The following is a 19,553-nucleotide window of genomic DNA, read 5'->3' on the forward strand; positions in this document are numbered from 1 at the left end:
CGCAGGTCCTGGAGATAGACAGGTTGTGCATCCACAGCAATGACCAGAGGAGGAATAGCCACTAGGAGGAGCACAGAGAGAATAAACACCATGGAGCCTCTACAGCAGCACAACCGCAGGAAGTAGAAGTAGGGTAGAAGTAGATTTGTAGCAAGCAAGGCAATAAACATGGCTAAGCTGCACATTCACTGCATTAATTCAGATTGCCTGGTCTATCGTGATTTAGAATGAAGGAGTTGTGTGCATGCATATGCTGCTGAATCTCCTTTAACGCTAGTAGTATAAACAAATCAGGAAAAGAGGGCATCAATTTGCGTGTTCTGATTTATACATTACATGTAGTTGCAGATTTTGAAACAATTGCTATATTTTAAAGAGAAACTCAACACAGCTCATCATAGAATGGATTTCTGTGACCAGGAGACTTGTGTGACTGTCGGGCTGTTGTCCTGATGCTAATTGTTGCTGCAGTACTTCAAGGTCTCTGTTCTCCCTTCTTAAGGTTATCTTTAAACCAGACTTGGGGTAGAGAGCCGTTCATATAGGACTGTCCTTTCAAATGAAGCCCTGTCATCACTGCATTAGCTCTACAAGTATCAGTGGAGCATAGTGTTTGCATGGGACACTCCTCTATTCAGGTGCTGAATGTCACAGGGCCATTAACTGCAGAGCAGATTGTTGGCAGTTACTTATCTCGATGCAGAGCAGGAAAATGAAAGTAAATAACTCCCGTAACAAAGGTCCGCCAGAAGCGGGAGCAAGGTACAGGAACTGACGAACAAATCTCATTGTTTGCTAAAAGGTAAGAAAAAATATTTCCAGAATTATATTTAATTCTTTTAGTTATTGGAATGTGTTTCTTTAATGATGAATTGGTGGCCAGGTGAAAGGAGAGAGGCTTTTCCCTTGCTTCCATTCAGGATATATATAGGATTAGTTCTACCCTTGTGTAGAAACTTTCAAGCCACATTTGCAAATATACTTGTGATAGTAAATTTCCATGCAAAATGTAAGTTTACAAATAGAAATGTGTGTGTTTGAGAGAAAGAAGAATGAAAGCGACTTGCTCCTTTCTGCAGAGATCCTTCTTAGCCACACAAGCCTGAATACTGGTGGTTGCTTCTTTCATTTCATTCTTTCATTCTTTCATTTGTATGGGACATGAAATGGCTGCTTCTTTGCCACTCCCATTTTACTCTAGCAAGTGTTGTTTATCCCTTGGTGCACAGAGTCAGCTCTGCCATAGGACGTCTTAGACTTTTTTGTACCAAGTTCCTGGAACTCTGAGTAGAGAATGTCATTAACCATCTCTCAATTTGAAGGGCTTTTCCTGCTTTTCAAGCTCTTTAATTCAATATGGATCTCCCATATAGTCATTCATTTCACTGCATATGCATAACTAGCCAATTCTAGACCCTTTCCACAAAACCTGTTTTTCACTTTAGAGGATGCAGTTTCCCATTCTGGGAATGTTTCTTATACCTCAATATGTTGTGTTGTGAAAAGTGAGTGGTGTAGGACAGAAAGAGCAGTAAAACTGTGTGACATGCATAGATGGTGCTGCACAACACAATTTACCTGTGACTTTTTAGATTTAGTATTGTGGTTTAACAATATTGGAGCAGGGTGTTTGATTTCCTGAAATGCTGATGAGATTTGGGGGAAAACATGATCCATCCACTTACAATAGAGACAGAGTAGCTAGCTTTTGAATTATTATTTTTTACTATATATGCAACAGATTTCTTTTATCAGATCTAAACTAAAATAGGGTAAGAACATAAAATGTATTATATATAAACAATAAAATCCTATACATGCCTCATTTTCAGATAAGTGTGCCTATAGAATACAGCTTTAGTTGACACATACGTTTTGCTAGTGTGGTGAAATAAACAGCTATAATTCCCTTTGTTTTATTTTATATAATAATAAATTACAAATATACCTATTTGTGGAGAAGGAGAAGGAGAAGGAGAATACACAAAAGGGGACACTGGAGTGAATGTATACGATATAAGTAGCAATCTCCTTTTCAAGCTGCTTCCAACTCTAGGGGAAAGTGAAGAAAGACTTACCAGTATCATTGCCACTTTATTTGTGCACCATTTCCCCATATACTTTGTGCTCAAAGCAATACACATCAAATGCATGACCAAAAAATCACTCTCCATATTAACCCATAAAAGCAAGTGAGCCCAGTCCAGAGAGTCCATATCATTGATCTCTGATTTCTGCCAATTGACCTGACAGAATAATTGAGGCAGCCCCTCCCCCAGTGTCCCTAGGGCTACTGTCTTCCTTGAGGAAAATCAGAAACTGGTATTCCCAGGCTAGGGAGCATGGCAAATCAGCTCCTGATAGGTGGCCTGAGAAAACTACTGGGACAGCCCTCATTCACCTTCTCTGGGGCTATTAAAGTCCCATCTGCCCTGAGATATGGCAAGGAAGCCGAGGCCAGGAGCAAATGCCATCAGTTGTCAGTCAACCTGAGAGGTCTCAGTCACTACTTTTTTGTTCTGCTATTTTAAATTTGTAAACAACCTCAAGTGCATTAACTGAAAAGTGGTGTGTAACAAATGCAATAAATATATTAGTAAAATAAGTTCAAAACAAGATAATCAGAATAACAAAAACACATCATAATAGAATAATAAACTTCAAAAATAGCTTGGCTACCCAGAAGAACAAAACAAAACACTGTATTGAATACGGTCCTCTGACCTACTTGCGAAAGTGGATGCAGATTTGCATAATATGTTCCATTCCTGGTGTGTATATATAGCATAAATTAAGTTTTAACAAAGCCAAATTACATTAAGATTAATGTACAAAAATGCCTATATTTATTTAAATAAAGTAGACAGAACTGTTGGCAGTAATTAATAAATGGTGACCAGTGGATATTGCAATTTTATATTTTATTTCTTCCTTTCAACAATTGTACAGGTATAGTCTTATACTTCAGATCTTTGATCCATGTGTTCCTCATCAATGAATGTTTGCATCTTGATATTTCTTCAGATCTCCCATGTGCTAGTTGCAGGTAAGCAAGCTACTTTTGTAAGGTTTACTGCAGCGAGCAGTTCACCTCTGTGGTAATAGTTGTGTGCAAAACACAGAGTTGTTTAATGAAGGACAATCCACCACTTTCCGAGGGAATCCGTTCCACTGTTTAGCAACTCTTACAGTCTGAAAGTTCACCTGAACATTATACTTCAGTTGATACAGCCTAGAATAGCTTTTTTTGCTACTGCATGACAATGTTGACTCATGTTCAGATTGTGGTCCACTATAACCCCTAGATCCTTTTCACATGTGCTATTGGCAAGCCAGGTGTCCCCCTCTTATATTTGTGCAGCTGGTTCTTCCAGCCTAAGTGCAGAATCTTACATTTGTCCCTATTGAAATTCATTTTGTTAGTTTGGGCCTAGTTTTCAATCCATTATGGTCAACTTAAGTTTACCAGACATCCCCATTTTCCAGAGACAGTCCCCAGATTTGCAAATCAGTCCCCTGACAAAATCCATCTATTTAGTAGGTAGCTGAAAAGTATCCCCGGATTCATTGGAAAAAATCTGGTAACCTTAGGTCAACTTGAATCCCAATTCTGTCTTCGGTGGCATTATCTACCCCACCCAGTTTGGTGTCATCTGCAAATTGGACAAGCATCCTCTCAATTCCTTCATCCAAGTCATTTTTAAAGATATTAAACAACAACAGACCCAGGATTGAACCCTATGGCATCCTACTTGTCACTTTTTCCAGGACGATGAGGAATTATTAGAGAACACTCTTTGGGTTCAGTCCATCAACAACCCACCTAACAGTTACCTCATCCAGCCCACATTTTATCTGCTTCCTCACAAGATAACCATTGTTGAAGTCTTGGCTAAAATCAAGGTACACTACATCCACGGCATTCCCCTGATCCACCAAGCTTGTAACTCTATCAGAAAAAGAAATGAAACTTAGCATGACTTGTTTTTGAGAAACCCATGCTGGATCTTTTATTTCATCACCCTGTTTTTAGGATGTGAAGATAGAGAGCATTTCATATTTAGAGTAGGAGTTGCACAATCAGGGCAAGGGATTGGATATGCTTAGCAGTAGGGGCTACCATGGTCCTAGCTGTTGGTGATGGGTTCCATATCCTTCCAGCCCCCAAAAAGAATTCCATGGAGGAATCACTCTCAGTAGTGGTCACTTTAAGGTGAACTTTTGATTTATTTATTTTTATTCCTCAAAGGTCAATTTAAAATCATTCCACCCAAAAAACCTATAGTTGGTTTCCTTGGAAAAGAAGTGCTCCTGCCATGTCAACTAACTTCAAGGGTACCAGAAAGCACCAGCATGCAGGTCCAGTGGATCTTGGATAAATCCTCAGAAAAAATTGACGTGAAATCCTACTATGGTCCAAACAGGCAGGAGACACAGGATAACAGATACCGAGATCGAGCTGAGCTTTCCCGTACTGATCTTAATAAAGGAAACATGTCTCTGATTCTGAAGAAAACCCATCTCTCTGACCAAGGAAACTACACCTGTATGATATTTCTTGGAGACTGGTATAATGAAGTGGTGGTTGAATTAGTTTTGGCAGGTGAGTTTATTCTTATTATTCTTATTATTAGGGTTGCCAAACCTCTGGGGCTGACCTGGAGTCTCTAGGTTTGCCTGCCCCATTCCAGGGTGCAGAAAGAGGACTTGAATCTCCAGGTAGGCAAGAGCACCTTTGGGGGAATACCATGTTTTTAGAAGACACTGCATCCAGCTTGCAAGCTTCAACTCCGAAGAAGCCAATTGCTATATTTTGCGTATGGAGGGGGGTGTCTGCCAATTAACCTCCTTCTCCAGGGCTCTGTGATGGGAGAGAAAGCAGAGGAAGAAAAGGAAGTGTGCTGGGTTCTAGACGAGGATAGGGTTAAGAGTATGCATGGACACTTGGCACAAGATGCATGGCTGCAAAAGAGAGAGGAGCACATGAAGAAAAGCAGCAGCAGCAGCCAAGCCTTGCTGTCTCCACCACCTACACCTAACTCCTGGATGTTCTTCTTGAGCACCTCTGAGGACACAGGGACATCACCATGTGCTGTGGGCCATATTAAGCATACATTTTCAGAAATACAAGTTGTCAAACCTAAAACTGTAGAACCCAGGTCAGTAACTCATTCATTCAGACTTCTCCATCTCTTCGCAGCCATGAGCACTACTCACAGGACCAATCGTCCTGTAGCTCAACAATACAATACAATACAATACAAAAAAAGGAATTTTGAATGGTAGCTTGGCACAAAATGTGTACTGTAAGAACTGACTGTAATAAAGTATCATTCCTGGTGTTTGGTCAGAGTGCAGAAACTCTAGATAGGTTCTATTATATTTGGAATGATGGAAAATTAATATGTGGTGTTCTTTTTGTGCAGCAAAAGGAACAGAGCCCACCATTGCCTTGGTGGATTACAAAGGCTGGGGGATTGGCCTCACCTGCAGCTCCAACAGTTGGTACCCAAAGCCCACGGCTTTCTGGCTGGACAGTGAAGGGAAAGTCCGAAGTAAACAGTCAGACACTACAATCACAGAGACCAAGGCAGGGAACTTCAGTGTTTCCAGTTCCATTACCATAGAATCAGGAGTTGACCATGAAGTCTCTTGCAAAATCATCAACGAACTGCTAGGGATGGAGATTGAATCAAGAATCCTGATTTCTGGTGAGTAGGGGTGAAGCAAAAGTGCCAAGAGGTTAAATGCTTTCACTGTGTTTTCAGTACAAGTATTATATAGGAAGAGAGGGTTGGGAAATTAATTTAATTTTAATGCCTTGATGTACACAAGGCTCTTTGTTTGAACGGATTATCCAGAACTGTAGTTCTGCTCAGCAGCATTTCATCAGTTATCATCTGGGGTAATGGCTAAAGTGTCTTCTGGTTCCCATATCCACTATTCACCAGAGAGGCAGGCAGGTCACACCTGAAGCACACCTATTGCCACAACTTCAGCTCAATCCCTCCCAAAATGGGAAGTTCAGGAGAATTTGGGGCAATGAAGGTGAGTGGCAAAGTCAGACTCTGGTTAATTAGTTTTGCAACTTGAAACCGGTTGGGTTAGTTTTGCTGTAACTGAGATTTTAATGTGTGTTTCAGATGCCCTTTACCCTGCCACTTCCCCTTGGCTAGCACCCTTCCTAATCATTCTGTTGATTTTCATCTGCCTTCTTGTCGGTGCTGGGTACAAAGTTAGACGTAAGTATTTAATCTCATTTTCATAATCTCATTAAACTGTAGATGTGAACTGTTACAGAAATTTCTGTTGTTTTGTACCCATGTTTATAAAAATGAGTGGTGTGTTCTTAGATACAGAGAAGAAATACATACCAGTTAAATCAATATGTATTTACCACAGCCAGTAATTGCTCCTTAAACTGCCTTAAAATGAGCATAGTTTAAAAGCTGCTTCAGGCAATCGGAGTCACTTCCCCAAGATAGTTGGCAAATTTAGTGCAGTTTACATTTTACTGTGGTTCTACCTACTTTGGACTCAGCAAACCAGGATGCGAACCAAAATGCAAATTTATTGAATTTTGTGATTCATTTTTTCAACCTGAAATATATTAAGGGAATATGTACACAAAAAATGCATATACAGTGGTACCTTGGGTTATGAACTTATTTCGTTCCAGAGGTCCGTTCTTAACCCAAAACCGTTCTTAACCTGAGGTGCACTTTCGCTAATGGGGCCTCCTGCTGCCGCCGCACGATTTCCGTTCTCATTCTGGGGCAAAGTTCTCAACCCAAGGTACTACTTCCAGGTTAGCGGAGTTTGTAACCTGAAGTGTTTGTAACCTGAAGCATTTGTAACCCGGGGTACCACTGTATTAGTGAAAATAATGCATCATATTAAAAGAAATAGCCTTCAAAAATGTGTGTATTAGGAGAAATAAGGACTGTCAGATAAATAAATTGTCTGATTTCTATAATTTGCTATATTTATTTCAGAGAGTTATCAGAAGTTATCTCAATGTGGTGAGTAATTGACAATGTCATATTTTATACATATCATTTATGTAAGGGATGGGGAGTTCACTACAATGTTATTGGGAGAGGTCTAAAGAATCATAATCAAATTCCCTGGCACGTCTATTTTCCTTTCCTTGGATGAAAACTAATTCCACCTCTACAGAGCATCAAGCCCTATTATTCAACTATGGCTAACCATGGAATATTCTGTTATTTAGCTTTTCTGGGGTTTCATTTGCCTTTTTAAATGATTATTTGTTGATTTAAAATTCTATTCATATTTTCTGTTAATTAGTTATATTCACACTTTTGTATCTGATTTTCTGATGAAGGGCAGTCAAGATACATTTTGAGTATCAAAGATGTCTCTAAGTGATGGACAATTAAAATCATGCCCTCCAACATTTATCCGATGAAAATAGGGATGTCCCATACCATAATGATAATTTTACTATTTATACCCCAGACATTTGACTGGGTTTCCCCAGCCACTCTGAGCAGCTTCCAACATATATAAAAACACAATAAAAAATTAAACATTTTAAAAAAAACTATACAGGATTGCCTTCAGACAGCTTGGGGGTCAAATAACTCCAAACCCTCTAACATTTCTCCAATGAAAATAGGGACAACCTAAGGAAAAGTGGGTCACTCTGAGATCAAATCAGAAACTGGGACGGCTCCTCTAAATCAGGGACGTCCCTGGAAAACAGGGACGCTTGGAGGGACTGGTAGATGAAGTCGTGCTCAGACCTCATCTTCCTGCTGAGAGCTGTAGGATCAATTGAAATAAGATCACTGATTATAGTGAGTCTACTTTGATTATGATTTGTTAGATGTAACCAAGAAGTGGGGAAATCCACAATGGCTATAAGTAATTTCTGGTTGTTTTGGAGCAAGGCATTAAAAGCATGCTTACCATTTCTGGAGATGATACCTACCTTAAATATTTCCACTTGAATCCCTGGTGGCCTTGGTGGCTAGGAGTGCCTTTTGTCACCTTGGGCAGGTGCTCCAGCTATACTCATTCCTGAACTGTGATAGCTTGACCACAAGAGATCAGTCATTGGAAATGCCAAGACCCTAGTAAAAAAATTCCTTCCAGTAGCACCTTAAAGACCAACTAAGTTAGTTCTTGGTATGAGCTTTCGTGTGCAAGCACACTTCTTCAGATACACAGTGTATCTGAAGAAGTGTGCTTGCACACGAAAGCTCATACCAAGAACTAACTTAGTTGGTCTTTAAGGTGCTACTGGAAGGAATTTTTTTGTTTTGACTATGGCAGACCAACACGGCTACCTATCTGTAACAAGACCCTAGTAATTCATTCTATACAGGACTTCTCTTGTGGTTGATCTGGAAACTGCAGTCAGTGCAGAATGCTGCAATACTGGCTGCAACTTTGTTACTAAGCCAAGTTCAAGGTATTACTATTAGTATGTAAAGCCATTAACGATTTGTAACCACTTTTCATGCCAAGTTGAATGTTTCAGTCCGCAGAACTTGCACTTTTACAGGTGCCACAAACTTCTTTATTTCAGCAAGTCTCCCCAGATATATATTTACGTAGTTATCTATGCTCTGTTTCATTGATATTTATCTTCTGTATACTTTGTAATCAGTCTTGTGGGTTTTAATTGAGTTTAGCTGTGTTTTACCAATAGTTTCTGTATGTACATCACTTTAAAAGCTTTATGATTGTGGTCTACGAATCTTTCTAAACAGATACAGTGCAGCATATAATGTTCAGTAAATAAATGAATAATGTTGCAATGCATCTTGTTTTCTGCAGAAAAACAGAAGAATGAAGCACAAGCTGGTAAATGCCTCTAAGAGAGATGCACATCTTCTATAGTAGTGTTCCATAATTGTTTATATTTTTAGCATATGCCTCCCCCTATCAGTATTGTTTTCGGGCTGACTAACAGCAACATTTTTTAAAAAGCCCAGTAAAGAGGAGCAGGAGAGAAATAGCAAAATTTGAACCACAATAAATAAGTGAGCCCCAGACTTTTTTATTAAATAAATAAATGCTCTTATTACCTGGAAAAACTTAATGTGCTGGAATAGCTATATGACTGGATGGTCATACAGTAGGCCTGGTGACTGAAACTATTCAAAGCAGAGGTTGGGTTGGGTTGGGGAGTTGAGTTGAGTTGAGTTGAGTTGAGTTGAGTTGAGTTGAGTTGAGCAAGGAAGGAATAATCCCGTCACATCCTCAAGATACCTTGCCAAGCTAATGCAGTGGCGGAGGAATCCTCTCTGGCATTTGGGGTGGTGCAGCCCGTATGGGCTGCCACGCGAGCGGCATCCCATATGGATGGCGACCAAGAGTGGCAGCCCGTACGGATGCCGCACAAGCAGCACCCATACGGACTGTGCGCACCCTCAGCTGCTCTACAGCTGGGGGAAGGCAGGGGCCATCTTTCCACCCCTCCCAGAGTGGCACCCGGGGCGGCCCGCCCTCTCTGCCCCCCCCCTTCCTAGGCCCCTGATCTAATGCTTTATATACTATAACTTGTATTATTAATAGTAGTTGTGTTGGCAATAGTAGCTAACAGGCAGAGTAGTAGAAAGGACTCTCCCCACAAAAGATACCCCTTTAGCTATATTGGTGCAAGTAAAGCCTTGATTAATCATACTTACATGGATGTATAGAGTGTGTATGACTAACATTTTGCTATCACTCTTTTCAGACCGAAATCATGCAATTGAAGCAATAGGTAAGATGAAATTGTTTCCCTTTTTTCAAGCTCCCTTTTTTTATATTGGCGGGATTTCTTCTATCCTTGCAAGATTTCAAAAGCCCAACTGGGATAGCAAGCTTGTTGGTTTTTGAATGTCTGATGTAGATTTTTTCAATTTGTATGGGACAATTTGTATGGGACAATGACAATAAAGATTATTGTATCATATCATATCATATTTCTGCAGTATAGGTTCATCGATTCATCTCCTGTCTAGGCATTTCGTACTGCTATGAAGTTTTACTCCTGGAACCATGTTCAAATTGACAACTGCAAGAGGCATTTCAAATTCCATAATGCTGACAACTTGGAGTTGGGCTGTTAAGGGTCTTCCAGATATATCAAAAAAAGAGTAAAAGATAAACTTTATCCATTAGCTAGAGAAGAGAAAGCCAAGGAGAAGGAGATATGTGATCATGTTTATATGTTGGGGGGCATAAAAAGAGGGAGAATAATATATGTATTGTTCTGGTTTTAACATTTGCCTTATAATGTACCAGGAATTCAAGCGGTAAAACATTGTGGGCAAGCCCTGCCACTGCCTATGTATGGTCACAACTGAAGCATTGATTGGGTCCAGTAATTTTCACAGCAGATCTGCCAAAAGCCATCTTCTGCCTCCTGCTTTTTTCAGATCCACTGTTAGAGAGAAGTCTCTCATGCAGAAGCTAAGTCAGGAAGAGACATTTCCACCCCAGCAGGATTGCAGCCCAATCTCCCTCCCCCCTGCCTCTCCCCTCTGCCAATGGCTACAGCTCTCCTGAGCTTGGCTGATGAGCTGGTCATCACTTTCCTCTCTCTCCTATGTGAGTCTCTGGGCAGACCCACAACATGCCTTTTGGAGCACAGCCAATGGAGCACAGCCAGAGCTTCCAGAGGGAATAACATCTGCCAAATGACAAGCACAGAGGCCCAAGATTTTGTTTTGATTTTGATTTTTGTCCTCTGTGCTCGGTATAAAGCTTTCACTTTGCTTATTTTCCCTTTTTGTCTTTAATCTTTATTTTCAGCAGAATTGGATGAAATTGTCAGGCATGGTTGTTGTTTTTCCCATTCAGGAGGGATGAATCCTTCCAAAAGTAAAAAGAATATTGCTGTAGTGTTTCTGCAAGAGTAGGCTTTCCATTTGAGGTAGCTAACAAGAAGCCACATAAATTGCCTTGTTGTTTTACAGTCATATATGAAAACAGTGTATATGAGAGAAGTACTTCTGGGAAAGAAATCTTCCAAATTATGGACAAATAAGTACAGTGGTACCTCGGGTTAGGAATTTAATTCATTCTGGAGGTCTGTTCTTAACCTGAAACTGTTCTTAACCAGAAGCACCACTTTAGCTAATAGGGCCTCCTGCTGCCGCTGCGCCACTGCTGCACGATTTCTGTTCTCATCCTGAAGCAAAGTTCTTAACCTGAGGTAATATTTCTGGGTTAGCAGAGTCTGTAACCTGAAGCATATGTAACCCCAGGTACCACTGTATAGGGTTCTTTTTGTGCTGGGCACAAGCTAAATTAAAGGGAATTTGCTTCCCTGTGTGTTTTTGAGAGCAGATTTTATTATGAAAATAGAACACATCATACAGGTATCCATAGGAAGATCATCTGCACAATTGTAAAAGGAGGACAGAGGCTATAAAATTACAATGAATGGAGGATGGGCTGCTTCAGGCTAGTGTTCTGCTCAAATTAAACCAAGTATCCCAGGAAGTGAAGGAAAAGCTGGGTACATGTGTGCTAAGATTTACTCTTTTTCATTTATTGTTGTAGAAATTGAGAAAAGCACAGGACAAGCAAGTGAGTATCCTTTGAATGAATAACTAGCCACAAAGTGCCTGTAGTCTTTGATAAACTGCAAGCTTCTTTCCTGCACTTATGTGAGCCATTCTTACCAGCTCCTTGATACACAACCAAAGGCCAGCAGACTTGGGTTGGCATTGAGAGAGCCCTTGGGGTTTTCTCCCCCTTCCAGATCTCCAGATAGGCATTTGGGAGGAAGGGTTGGATATACATTTCAAAATGAGTCTACGAGCTGAAAATAGAGACAATGTACCTACTTTTATAACCCAAGAAAATCTTTAATAACAAATAAAAATTAATACAAATTATTTTCAAAGTAGAAAATAAAAATAATAAATTTAAGTAATAAAAGTAATTTTAAAAATAGAAAATGAAATTAACAAATCCATGTTCCTAGTAGAATAAAGAGCATGGGGAACAGGCCCACCTATTGATTGCTAAAGAAATAACTTTACTGGATGTTGTGCTGATGAATCATTCATTGTTCTTGGGGCAGTGAAATAACTCATTATCATAAAAGTTTATATGTGATAATAACAGTTTTCATGATATACATAGGAGGGACATGGCTGCAGTGGGGAAGGAGGAGATGAACAGCTAGCAGTGGTGAGGACCAGGGGGTGGATGCCTGGCAGTGGCAAGGAATAAGGGGTCCATGTGTTGGTGTGTCAAGGGGAGCAGCACTGTGGGTTTTGCATCTAGCATGCACTGAAAGCAACGTATGACCTATATGGATTTTCAGTTGTATCTCGACCTCACATCTTAGTCATTCGCTTCTTCTTGTTTATTTTCTTAACTCTTCGTTGTTCTAATTCAAGTCATTCTTTTATAGGTGTTTGTGAATTGGAACGCCGTGTTGGTGAGACAAAATTTGATGTATGGATTTGGAGTCAGGGATTGGGGATTGAATTAATAGGGAAGGAGTAGGACGGTGACATGCATTTTGGTAGGACAAAGTACTGTATTTTGCAATTTGGATCAGAATTATTTTTTGCTAACATTTCATGTATAGTTAATACCAAATATTTAATAGTATTATGAGTTTACCCTGCAATATATTTTTCTTAGGTTGGATCCAGATAAAGTTAGTTGCACTTAGTCCACCTTTAAATCAATGGGACAAATAGGTCACCATGACTAATTTCTTACTTTAATTTCAATAGGACCTAAGTGTGACCAAGGTCACATCTGCACCATACATTTAAAACAATATTATACCACTTTATCAGTAGTGGCTTTCCCTAAAGCATCTTGGAACTGTTATTTGTTAAGGGTGCTGGGAGTTGTGAGGAAACACACACAACCACTATTCCTTTAAAGCCCTAAACGGCCTCGGTCCTGTATACCTGAAGGAGCGTCTCCACCCCCATCGTTCAGCCCAGACACTGAGGTCCAGCGCCCAGGGCCTTCTGGCGGTTACCTCAATGCGAAAAGTGAGGTTACAGGGAACCAAACAGAGGGCCTTCTCAGTAGTGGGGCCCACCCTGTGGAATGCCCTCCCATCAGATGTCAAGGAAATAAGCAGCTATCCTATTTTTAAAAGACATCGGAAGGCAGCCCTGTTTAGGAAAGTTTTACATGTTTAATGCTTTATTGTTTTTAACACTTGATTGGGAGCCGTCCAGAGCGGCTGGGGAAATTCAGCCAGATGGGCAGGGTATAAATAAATTATTATTATTATTATTATTATTATTATTATTATTATTATTATTATTATTATTCCCCTCACAGAGCTGCACTTTCCAGAGGAATGTTGCTTAAACCACCGTGGGAATTGGAGCTCTATAAGGCGTCTCCTAACAGCTCTCAGCATCCTTAACAAACTGCAGTTCCTAGGATGCTTTAGGGGTAGTCATGTGTAATGGTTGTGAGGGGTTACTTGTGCGTAAATGGCCTGAGATGTAGTTAGCTTGCTTGCCCAACCATGCTTAGGGTCAGAGCTCGCCCTCCGTGACCTGTTAGTCACTTGCAGAATCCGTCAGTGGGCGTTTCTTGAACCTCTTCCAGCATAAAAGCTGTTTGACCGCGAGTCTCCTCCTATGTTCCCTGCGCGGAACGCGTCTGCGCAAGTAAGGGGAAGGCTGGGGCGTGCCAGCGCTCTCTCCACTAGTTTCGGGTGAAGGGTCTTGGAGCCCTGTCTCCAATTCCTCCATCTCCTTCTCTTCTCTATTGGTGTTACCTTGAATTCCTTCCCCCATGCTGGTCCCCTCTCCGGCATCGCTCGGGAGCCCTGCCTCCGCTTCTCGCTCTGATGTCAGTTTCCTGACATCCACCTCCCTCCCAGGACCCCCTCCACCCCCGGCCTGACCCTGTGACGGGACCTTGTCCCCTTCTTCAGCCGACGAAGCAGGGAACCCCCTAAAGGAGCTGCCGTCATCGTCCGAGGACTCAAACCCCGCTTCCCACCCGCTCCGATTTCTCGCGGGAGGAGCTTCCCAATCTGATTCCTCCTCTCCTGACGATTCTCCTCCTTCCTCCTGGGAAGCCGGAAAACCCACGAAATCCTCTTCCTCCTCATCGGTGGTGGCCAATTGCTCCTCCCAGAATCTCTCAAGGGGTTTGGGCTTCCTCGGATACCTGTTGTGGAACACTTCCACCAGATATTCATCATCTATTTCCCCCGCGGGAACCCACGTGTTTTCTGACTCGGGTTCCCCCTCCCAAGCCACTAGGTACTCCACCTGCCGTCCTCGCCAGCGCGAATCCAGGATCTCCATTATCTCGTGGTGGCGTTCCCTCTCTTCCAGTAACGGGTGTGTGAGCACTTCCCCTCCTACCTCCCGGACCCTCCGCTCCCCTCTGTACGGTGAGAGCAGTGACCTATGAAATACCGGGTGGATTTTCATGCTGTCTGGCAACTTGAGCCGGAACGCCACCGGGTTCACTTGGTGTGTCACCTCAAATGGTCCCAGCTGTTTTGGCCTCCGTTTCTTACACCCACCCTTGAAGGGTAAGCCTTGTGTGGATAACCACACCCGGTCCCCCACCCTAATGGTCTCCCCTTCCCGGCGACGTTTGTCTGCGTGTCTCTTGTACACCTCCTTGGCCCTGTCCAGATTCATCTTAAGTTGCTGGTGTAGGGCTTCCATTTCTTCCGCGAACTGCTCTGCTGCGGGCACGCTCCACCTTTCCTCCCCCCTCCCGGGAAAGGCCCTTGGGTGACACCCATAATTGGCCAAGAACGGGCTCATCCCCGTGGACACATGCTCCGCATTGTTATACGCAAACTCTGCCAGTGCTAGCCTTTCTACCCAATCGTTCTGCCTCTCGTTGACGTAACAGCGTAGATATTGCTGTAAAATGCTGTTCGCCCTCTCTGCTTGCCCGTTAGTCTCCGGGTGCCTCGCCGTCGAGAAACCCACCTCCACCTGCAATAAGTTCATAACCCTCAAAGGTGCCCCATGCAACCTAAAGATGTGATTCACGAACAACTGGGCGGTTTCCTCTGCTGTCACTGCGATAAAATGGCACATTTTGGTTAGCAGATCTACTACTACCATGACTGCTGTCTTACCTCTGGATTTGGGTAAATCAGTCATGAAGTCGATAGACACCACCTCCCAGGGTCTTCCCAGCGTGGGTAAGGGTTCTGGTAGCCCTGCCGGGGCCGCCCGTTCCCCCTTGGCCCTTTGGCAGCGGTCACACCCCCGTACATACTCTCGTACATCTTCCCTCACCCTTGGCCACCAAAACTCCCTAGTGACCAGTAACATAGTTTTGTGTTGCCCAAAGTGCCCCGCTGTTGGGCTGTCGTGAAGCTGTTTGAGCACCCTTTCCCGCAAAGCCTCCCCGGGCACATACATTGCTCCCTTGTAATATAGCAGTCCTTCCCTTTTTTCAAAGCCTCCCCGGTCTCCCCCAGTCTCCCTGAGTTCCCTGATTCGGGTTTGGGCGAATTCGTCCTGGCGAATCAGCTCGGTTAGTTCTCGTTTCTCAACTAACGCTCCCCCACAAACCCATCGTTCCTCTGGGAACACGTGTCGAGCTTCCAGCGGACTTTCTCCTTCCGTGTACTCCGGCTTCCGGGAAAGTGCGTCTGCCCTCACGTTCTCTTCTACCGGCACGTACTTGATCTCAAAGAAGAACTTGGAGAACTCTTGCGCCCATCGAATCTGTCTCTGGTTGAGAACTCGAGCTGTTCTCCAATATTCCAAGTTCTTGTGATCAGTGCAAACCTGAATCTTGTGCTGCGCCCCTATTAGGAGATGTCTCCACTGCCGAAATGCTGCATAAATAGCTAACAGTTCGCGATCATACACCGTGTAGTTCTGTTCCGATTTGTTCAGTTTCTGTGAGAAGAAGGCGCACGGCCTCCAGGTGTGTTGGCTCCGTCCCGGCTGCAGCAACACCGCTCCTATCGCTCTGTCTGATGCGTCGGTCTCCAGCCTCATCGGCTTCTGCAGATCCACGTGCAGGAGCTGTTCCTCCGAGGCAAACGCCTTCTTTAGCCTTTCGAAGGATTGTTGGGCACTTTCCGTCCAGACGAACTTCTTCTTGCTACTGAGGCAATCCGTGATGGGTGTGGTCAAGTCGGCGAAGTTCCTGATGAACTTCCGGTAGAAGTTGCTGAACCCGAGGAACCTCTGCACATCTTTCTGGGTTTTGGGGGCCTTCCATTCCAGCACCGCCTGCACCTTGCCGGGGTCCATGGCTAGGCCTCTGTCCGACAGCCTGTATCCCAGAAATTCCACTTCTCTGGCGTGAAACTGGCACTTTTCCAGCTTGACCCACAACTGGTGCTCTTGTAGTCGCTTCAGCACTTCCCTGACGTCCTGGACATGCTGTTTTTCATTGTCTGAATAGATCAGGACGTCGTCCAGAAATGCTACGCAGTTTTTGTACAGCAGGGGACCCAGCACATGGTGCATGAAGCTTTGAAAACAGGCCGAGCCTGACTGTAATCCATCATGGAATAATAATGCTATAAATACAAGTTGAGGATGTGGACTAAGTTTGTCATGATGTGCAACCCCATATATTTTGACAATGGTATCACTAATTGGAATATTCTTTCACTTCAGGTCAATTCTGCAATGAGCTGGGTAAGGCAGATGGCTTTTGATGAGGCAATCATTGTTCTGTACTGAAGTATTGTTTTCTAGTATGTTAATTGGGTCTAAATAACTTTATTCAATTCTGAAAAATTCTGGGATGTTCACTTGTTTCATAGATGTTTCTCTTCTGCTTGTAGAGGTTAGAAGAGCTCAGCAATACGCAGGTAAGGAAACTGTCATGATTAGGCTTAATGCATGGATGTGCGTACATGACTCAAATGTCATCACTCAGTGACTTTTCACTTGTCGTCCTTTTTCCTATGAAAACATCACAGTAGCAATGGATTAATTCAATTTGTGCTTTCATAGTTTTAATGAATTCTGAGGCAATCAGAATTCAACATCGGGGCGGCTAAAACTGTCCTATCCTTGCTCCAGTTGTATGAAAGTGCAGAGCTGACATGGACCAGAGAGGAATGGAGCTAACAGATTTCATTAGGATTGCACTTTGTATTTGGCTGTCTGTATAGAAAAGTCAGCACTGGAGCTCTTTCTCATGTGTATTATTATTAATTAATCTCAAAAGAGCCCCGGGCAGAAAACAGATACACGATGTAAAATTAAAAACAAAACAAAAACATTCTGAAACAGGGGAAGGTGTGATGACGACACCTCTACAGCCATGTCTTCTTAGTCTACTGAGTTCCTACACAAATGTGTTGGCATTTCTATATAGAAATGTATCCAAGTTGTGCAGTAACTATAATTGGTCAGCTATGAAATAAAATGTGTTTTCTAGAGCAGATTGCAGCATATACTGCTCCTGAACTAAAAATTGTTTCCTTTCTCCCTGTGATTGCTTCCCTTATAGTTGCTGTCACTTTGGATTCATATTATAAACATCCAGAAATCAGCATCAGTAAGGATAAAAAAAGAGCCAGCCTTCAAACTCTCCCCCCAGGGAAAGAAGAAACTGCTATGGGAACTCGGATTTTTCTGGGGAAAGGTTATGCTGCTGGGAAACACTACTGGGAGGTGGAAGTAGGAGAGAGGTTGGACTGGGAGCTGGGGGTGCTGACTAAGGCTGAAAGGGACAAATTCCGAAAGAAAAAGGTTGATAAACCCTTTCAGGAAGGCTGCTGGGCTCTCAAAAGCAGCCAAGGAAAATTCTTTTCCAGTCCATGTGAGAAAGAGATTGAAAAGAAGCAAAATGTGTTTTATTCAGTGATTGGTTTGTTACTGGATCAAGAAAAATGGGAAATCTCATTTTATAACTCCAGAGGTGCCTATTTCCTTATAGATTCTATCCCCATTAAATCCAGTGACAAATTGTACCCATTTTTAGCTTATGGCAGTGCTTCAGAAAACAGTGGTCCAAAGCCATCAGAGAAAAGCAATGCTTCAGAAAACAGTGGTCCAAAGCCATCAGAGAAAAGCAATGCTTCAGAAAACAGTGGTCCAAAGCCATCAGAGAAAAGCAATGCTTCAGAAAACAGTGGTCCAAAGCCATCAGAGAAAAGCAATGCTTCAGAAAACAGTGGTCCAAAGCCATCAGAGAAAAGCAATGCTTCAGAAAACAGTGGTCCAAAGCCATCAGAGAAAAGCAATGCTTCAGAAAACAGTGGTCCAAAGCCATCAGAGAAAAGCAATGCTTCAGAAAACAGTGGTCCAAAGTCATCAAAGAAAAGCAATGCTTCAGAAAACAGTGGTCCAAAGCCATCAAAGAAAAGCAATGCTTCAGAAAACAGTGGTCCAAAGCCATCAGAGAAAAAATAATGCTTCAGAAAACAGTGGTCCAAAGCCATCAGAGAAAAGCAATGCTTCAGAAAACAGTGGTTCAAAGCCATCAGAGAAAAGCAATGCTTCAGAAAACAGTGGTCCAAAGTCATTAAAGAAAAGCGTTTCAAACTTTGTAAAAAAACACTTATAGAAAAGAAGAGTTCTCAGGGAAGAACTGTTGGCATGAAATGCCCAGGCTTCACAAGGAGGGTAGAATAAGGGAAACAGTACTAGCATGATTGAACTGATGGATATTTTGCTTTCTTTTGCCATTTCTTTTTCTTTTATTTGTTTTTAAAAACCACTGCTATGGATGTATATTTACAGCACCAACTCAACCACCATACTGTATATTTTCCTTCATCTTTGTGTATGAGCCTTTGCCATATTTGTAATTAAAAAAAATTAAAATACTAAAAACAGAGTTTCTTGGGAGTTGAATGCTAATAGTGGGGTCCTCCCCCCCACACACACACACACAAGTGAAAGCCTTTACGTAGTAGAGTTCATGTGCAAAGCAGGCAGGAGAGTCGAGATTGAAATGGGGCAAACTGTGTTTAAGGAAGAGTTGAGATAAGTAAGAAAGAAGGTGAAAGGGATAAGAGAACGAATGTGAAAATGGGGAAACAAAAGGGGTTGCAAAAAAAGGAGAGAATGGGAGACATGGAAATTGGGTTAAAGATTAAAGCAGGGGTATGCAACTGTCTGAAGAAAATAAGGGGATGATGGCTTCATAACTGAGCAAAAGGTAAAAAGAGTGTTATGAGATATATGACTGAACAAACACGCTTGTACACCACACACATCAACTCAATGCCCAGGTCCAAGAGGATTAGTACCTTTTGTGTGGAGTCAATATGTGACTAGAATTATCATTTTAACAAAAACAAAAATAACTTGTGACACTAGGAAGTAGGGAAATATTGGTTTATTACATGGAAATGAAAAGAGGCAATGCAGATTGATGCTGCTTCGTACAGCAAGTACAGACACCTTTACCCTAAAGAACAGAGTCCCTAAGTAGACACTGAGTGCCGTTGTGTGCTACAGACTCCCATGAAAAAGAAAAGAAAACGGATGGGTATTCCTGATCCAGAAGCAAGCAGAACACAATGTGAGGGATTTGAGATCTGTGCCTTTTGAAAAAGTTAAGTTCTCCCCTTCAAGGCGACAGTGTCTCTCACTCATTCCTTGGTTTGTGGTCAAACAAAGCGTGTGATTCAT

The 19,553-nt window shown here is 42.3% G+C and overlaps 2 protein-coding genes across 2 annotated transcripts in view; both read left to right on the forward strand.

Annotated features, from left to right (window-relative positions):
- LOC308570493 (butyrophilin subfamily 2 member A2-like) overlaps positions 1-18,740 on the forward strand; it is a 97,920-nt gene extending 79,180 nt beyond the window's left edge. The window contains exons 2-6 of the mRNA XM_081165393.1: positions 11,229-11,553; positions 12,389-12,415; positions 16,578-16,598; positions 16,748-16,774; positions 17,422-18,740. Coding sequence (XP_081021519.1) covers positions 11,487-11,553; positions 12,389-12,415; positions 16,578-16,598; positions 16,748-16,774; positions 17,422-18,326 — 1,047 coding nt within the window. The 5' untranslated portion in view covers positions 11,229-11,486 and the 3' untranslated portion in view covers positions 18,327-18,740. The remainder of the gene's footprint in view (positions 1-11,228; positions 11,554-12,388; positions 12,416-16,577; positions 16,599-16,747; positions 16,775-17,421) is intronic.
- Positions 646-10,135, forward strand: LOC308570500 (butyrophilin subfamily 3 member A2-like). Its single transcript, XM_081165401.1, has 8 exons — positions 646-802; positions 2,950-3,046; positions 4,250-4,603; positions 5,427-5,711; positions 6,144-6,242; positions 6,996-7,022; positions 8,809-8,835; positions 9,713-10,135. The coding sequence occupies exons 2-8, from the start codon at positions 2,980-2,982 to the stop codon at positions 9,853-9,855; spliced, it is 1,002 nt and encodes a 333-aa protein (XP_081021527.1). The 5' UTR covers positions 646-802; positions 2,950-2,979; the 3' UTR covers positions 9,856-10,135.
- Positions 18,741-19,553: the final 813 nt, after the last annotated feature.

The sequence above is a fragment of the Podarcis bocagei genome (genome assembly GCF_964188305.1).
Source record: "Podarcis bocagei genome assembly, chromosome: 13".
NCBI classification, from domain to species: domain Eukaryota; kingdom Metazoa; phylum Chordata; class Lepidosauria; order Squamata; family Lacertidae; genus Podarcis; species Podarcis bocagei.

What these genes read in the sequence shown, in the direction of transcription:
- LOC308570500 (XM_081165401.1), top strand. Translation starts at nt 2,980, where the DNA reads ATGTGTTCCTCATCAATGAATGTTTGCATCTTGATATTTCTTCAGATC. An exon ending in GGTTGAATTAGTTTTGGCAG is followed by an intron (nt 4,604 to 5,426) that starts GTGAGTTTATTC and finishes CTTTTTGTGCAG; the next exon opens with CAAAAGGAACAGAGCCCACC. An exon ending in ATCAAGAATCCTGATTTCTG is followed by an intron (nt 5,712 to 6,143) that starts GTGAGTAGGGGT and finishes TGTGTGTTTCAG; the next exon opens with ATGCCCTTTACCCTGCCACT.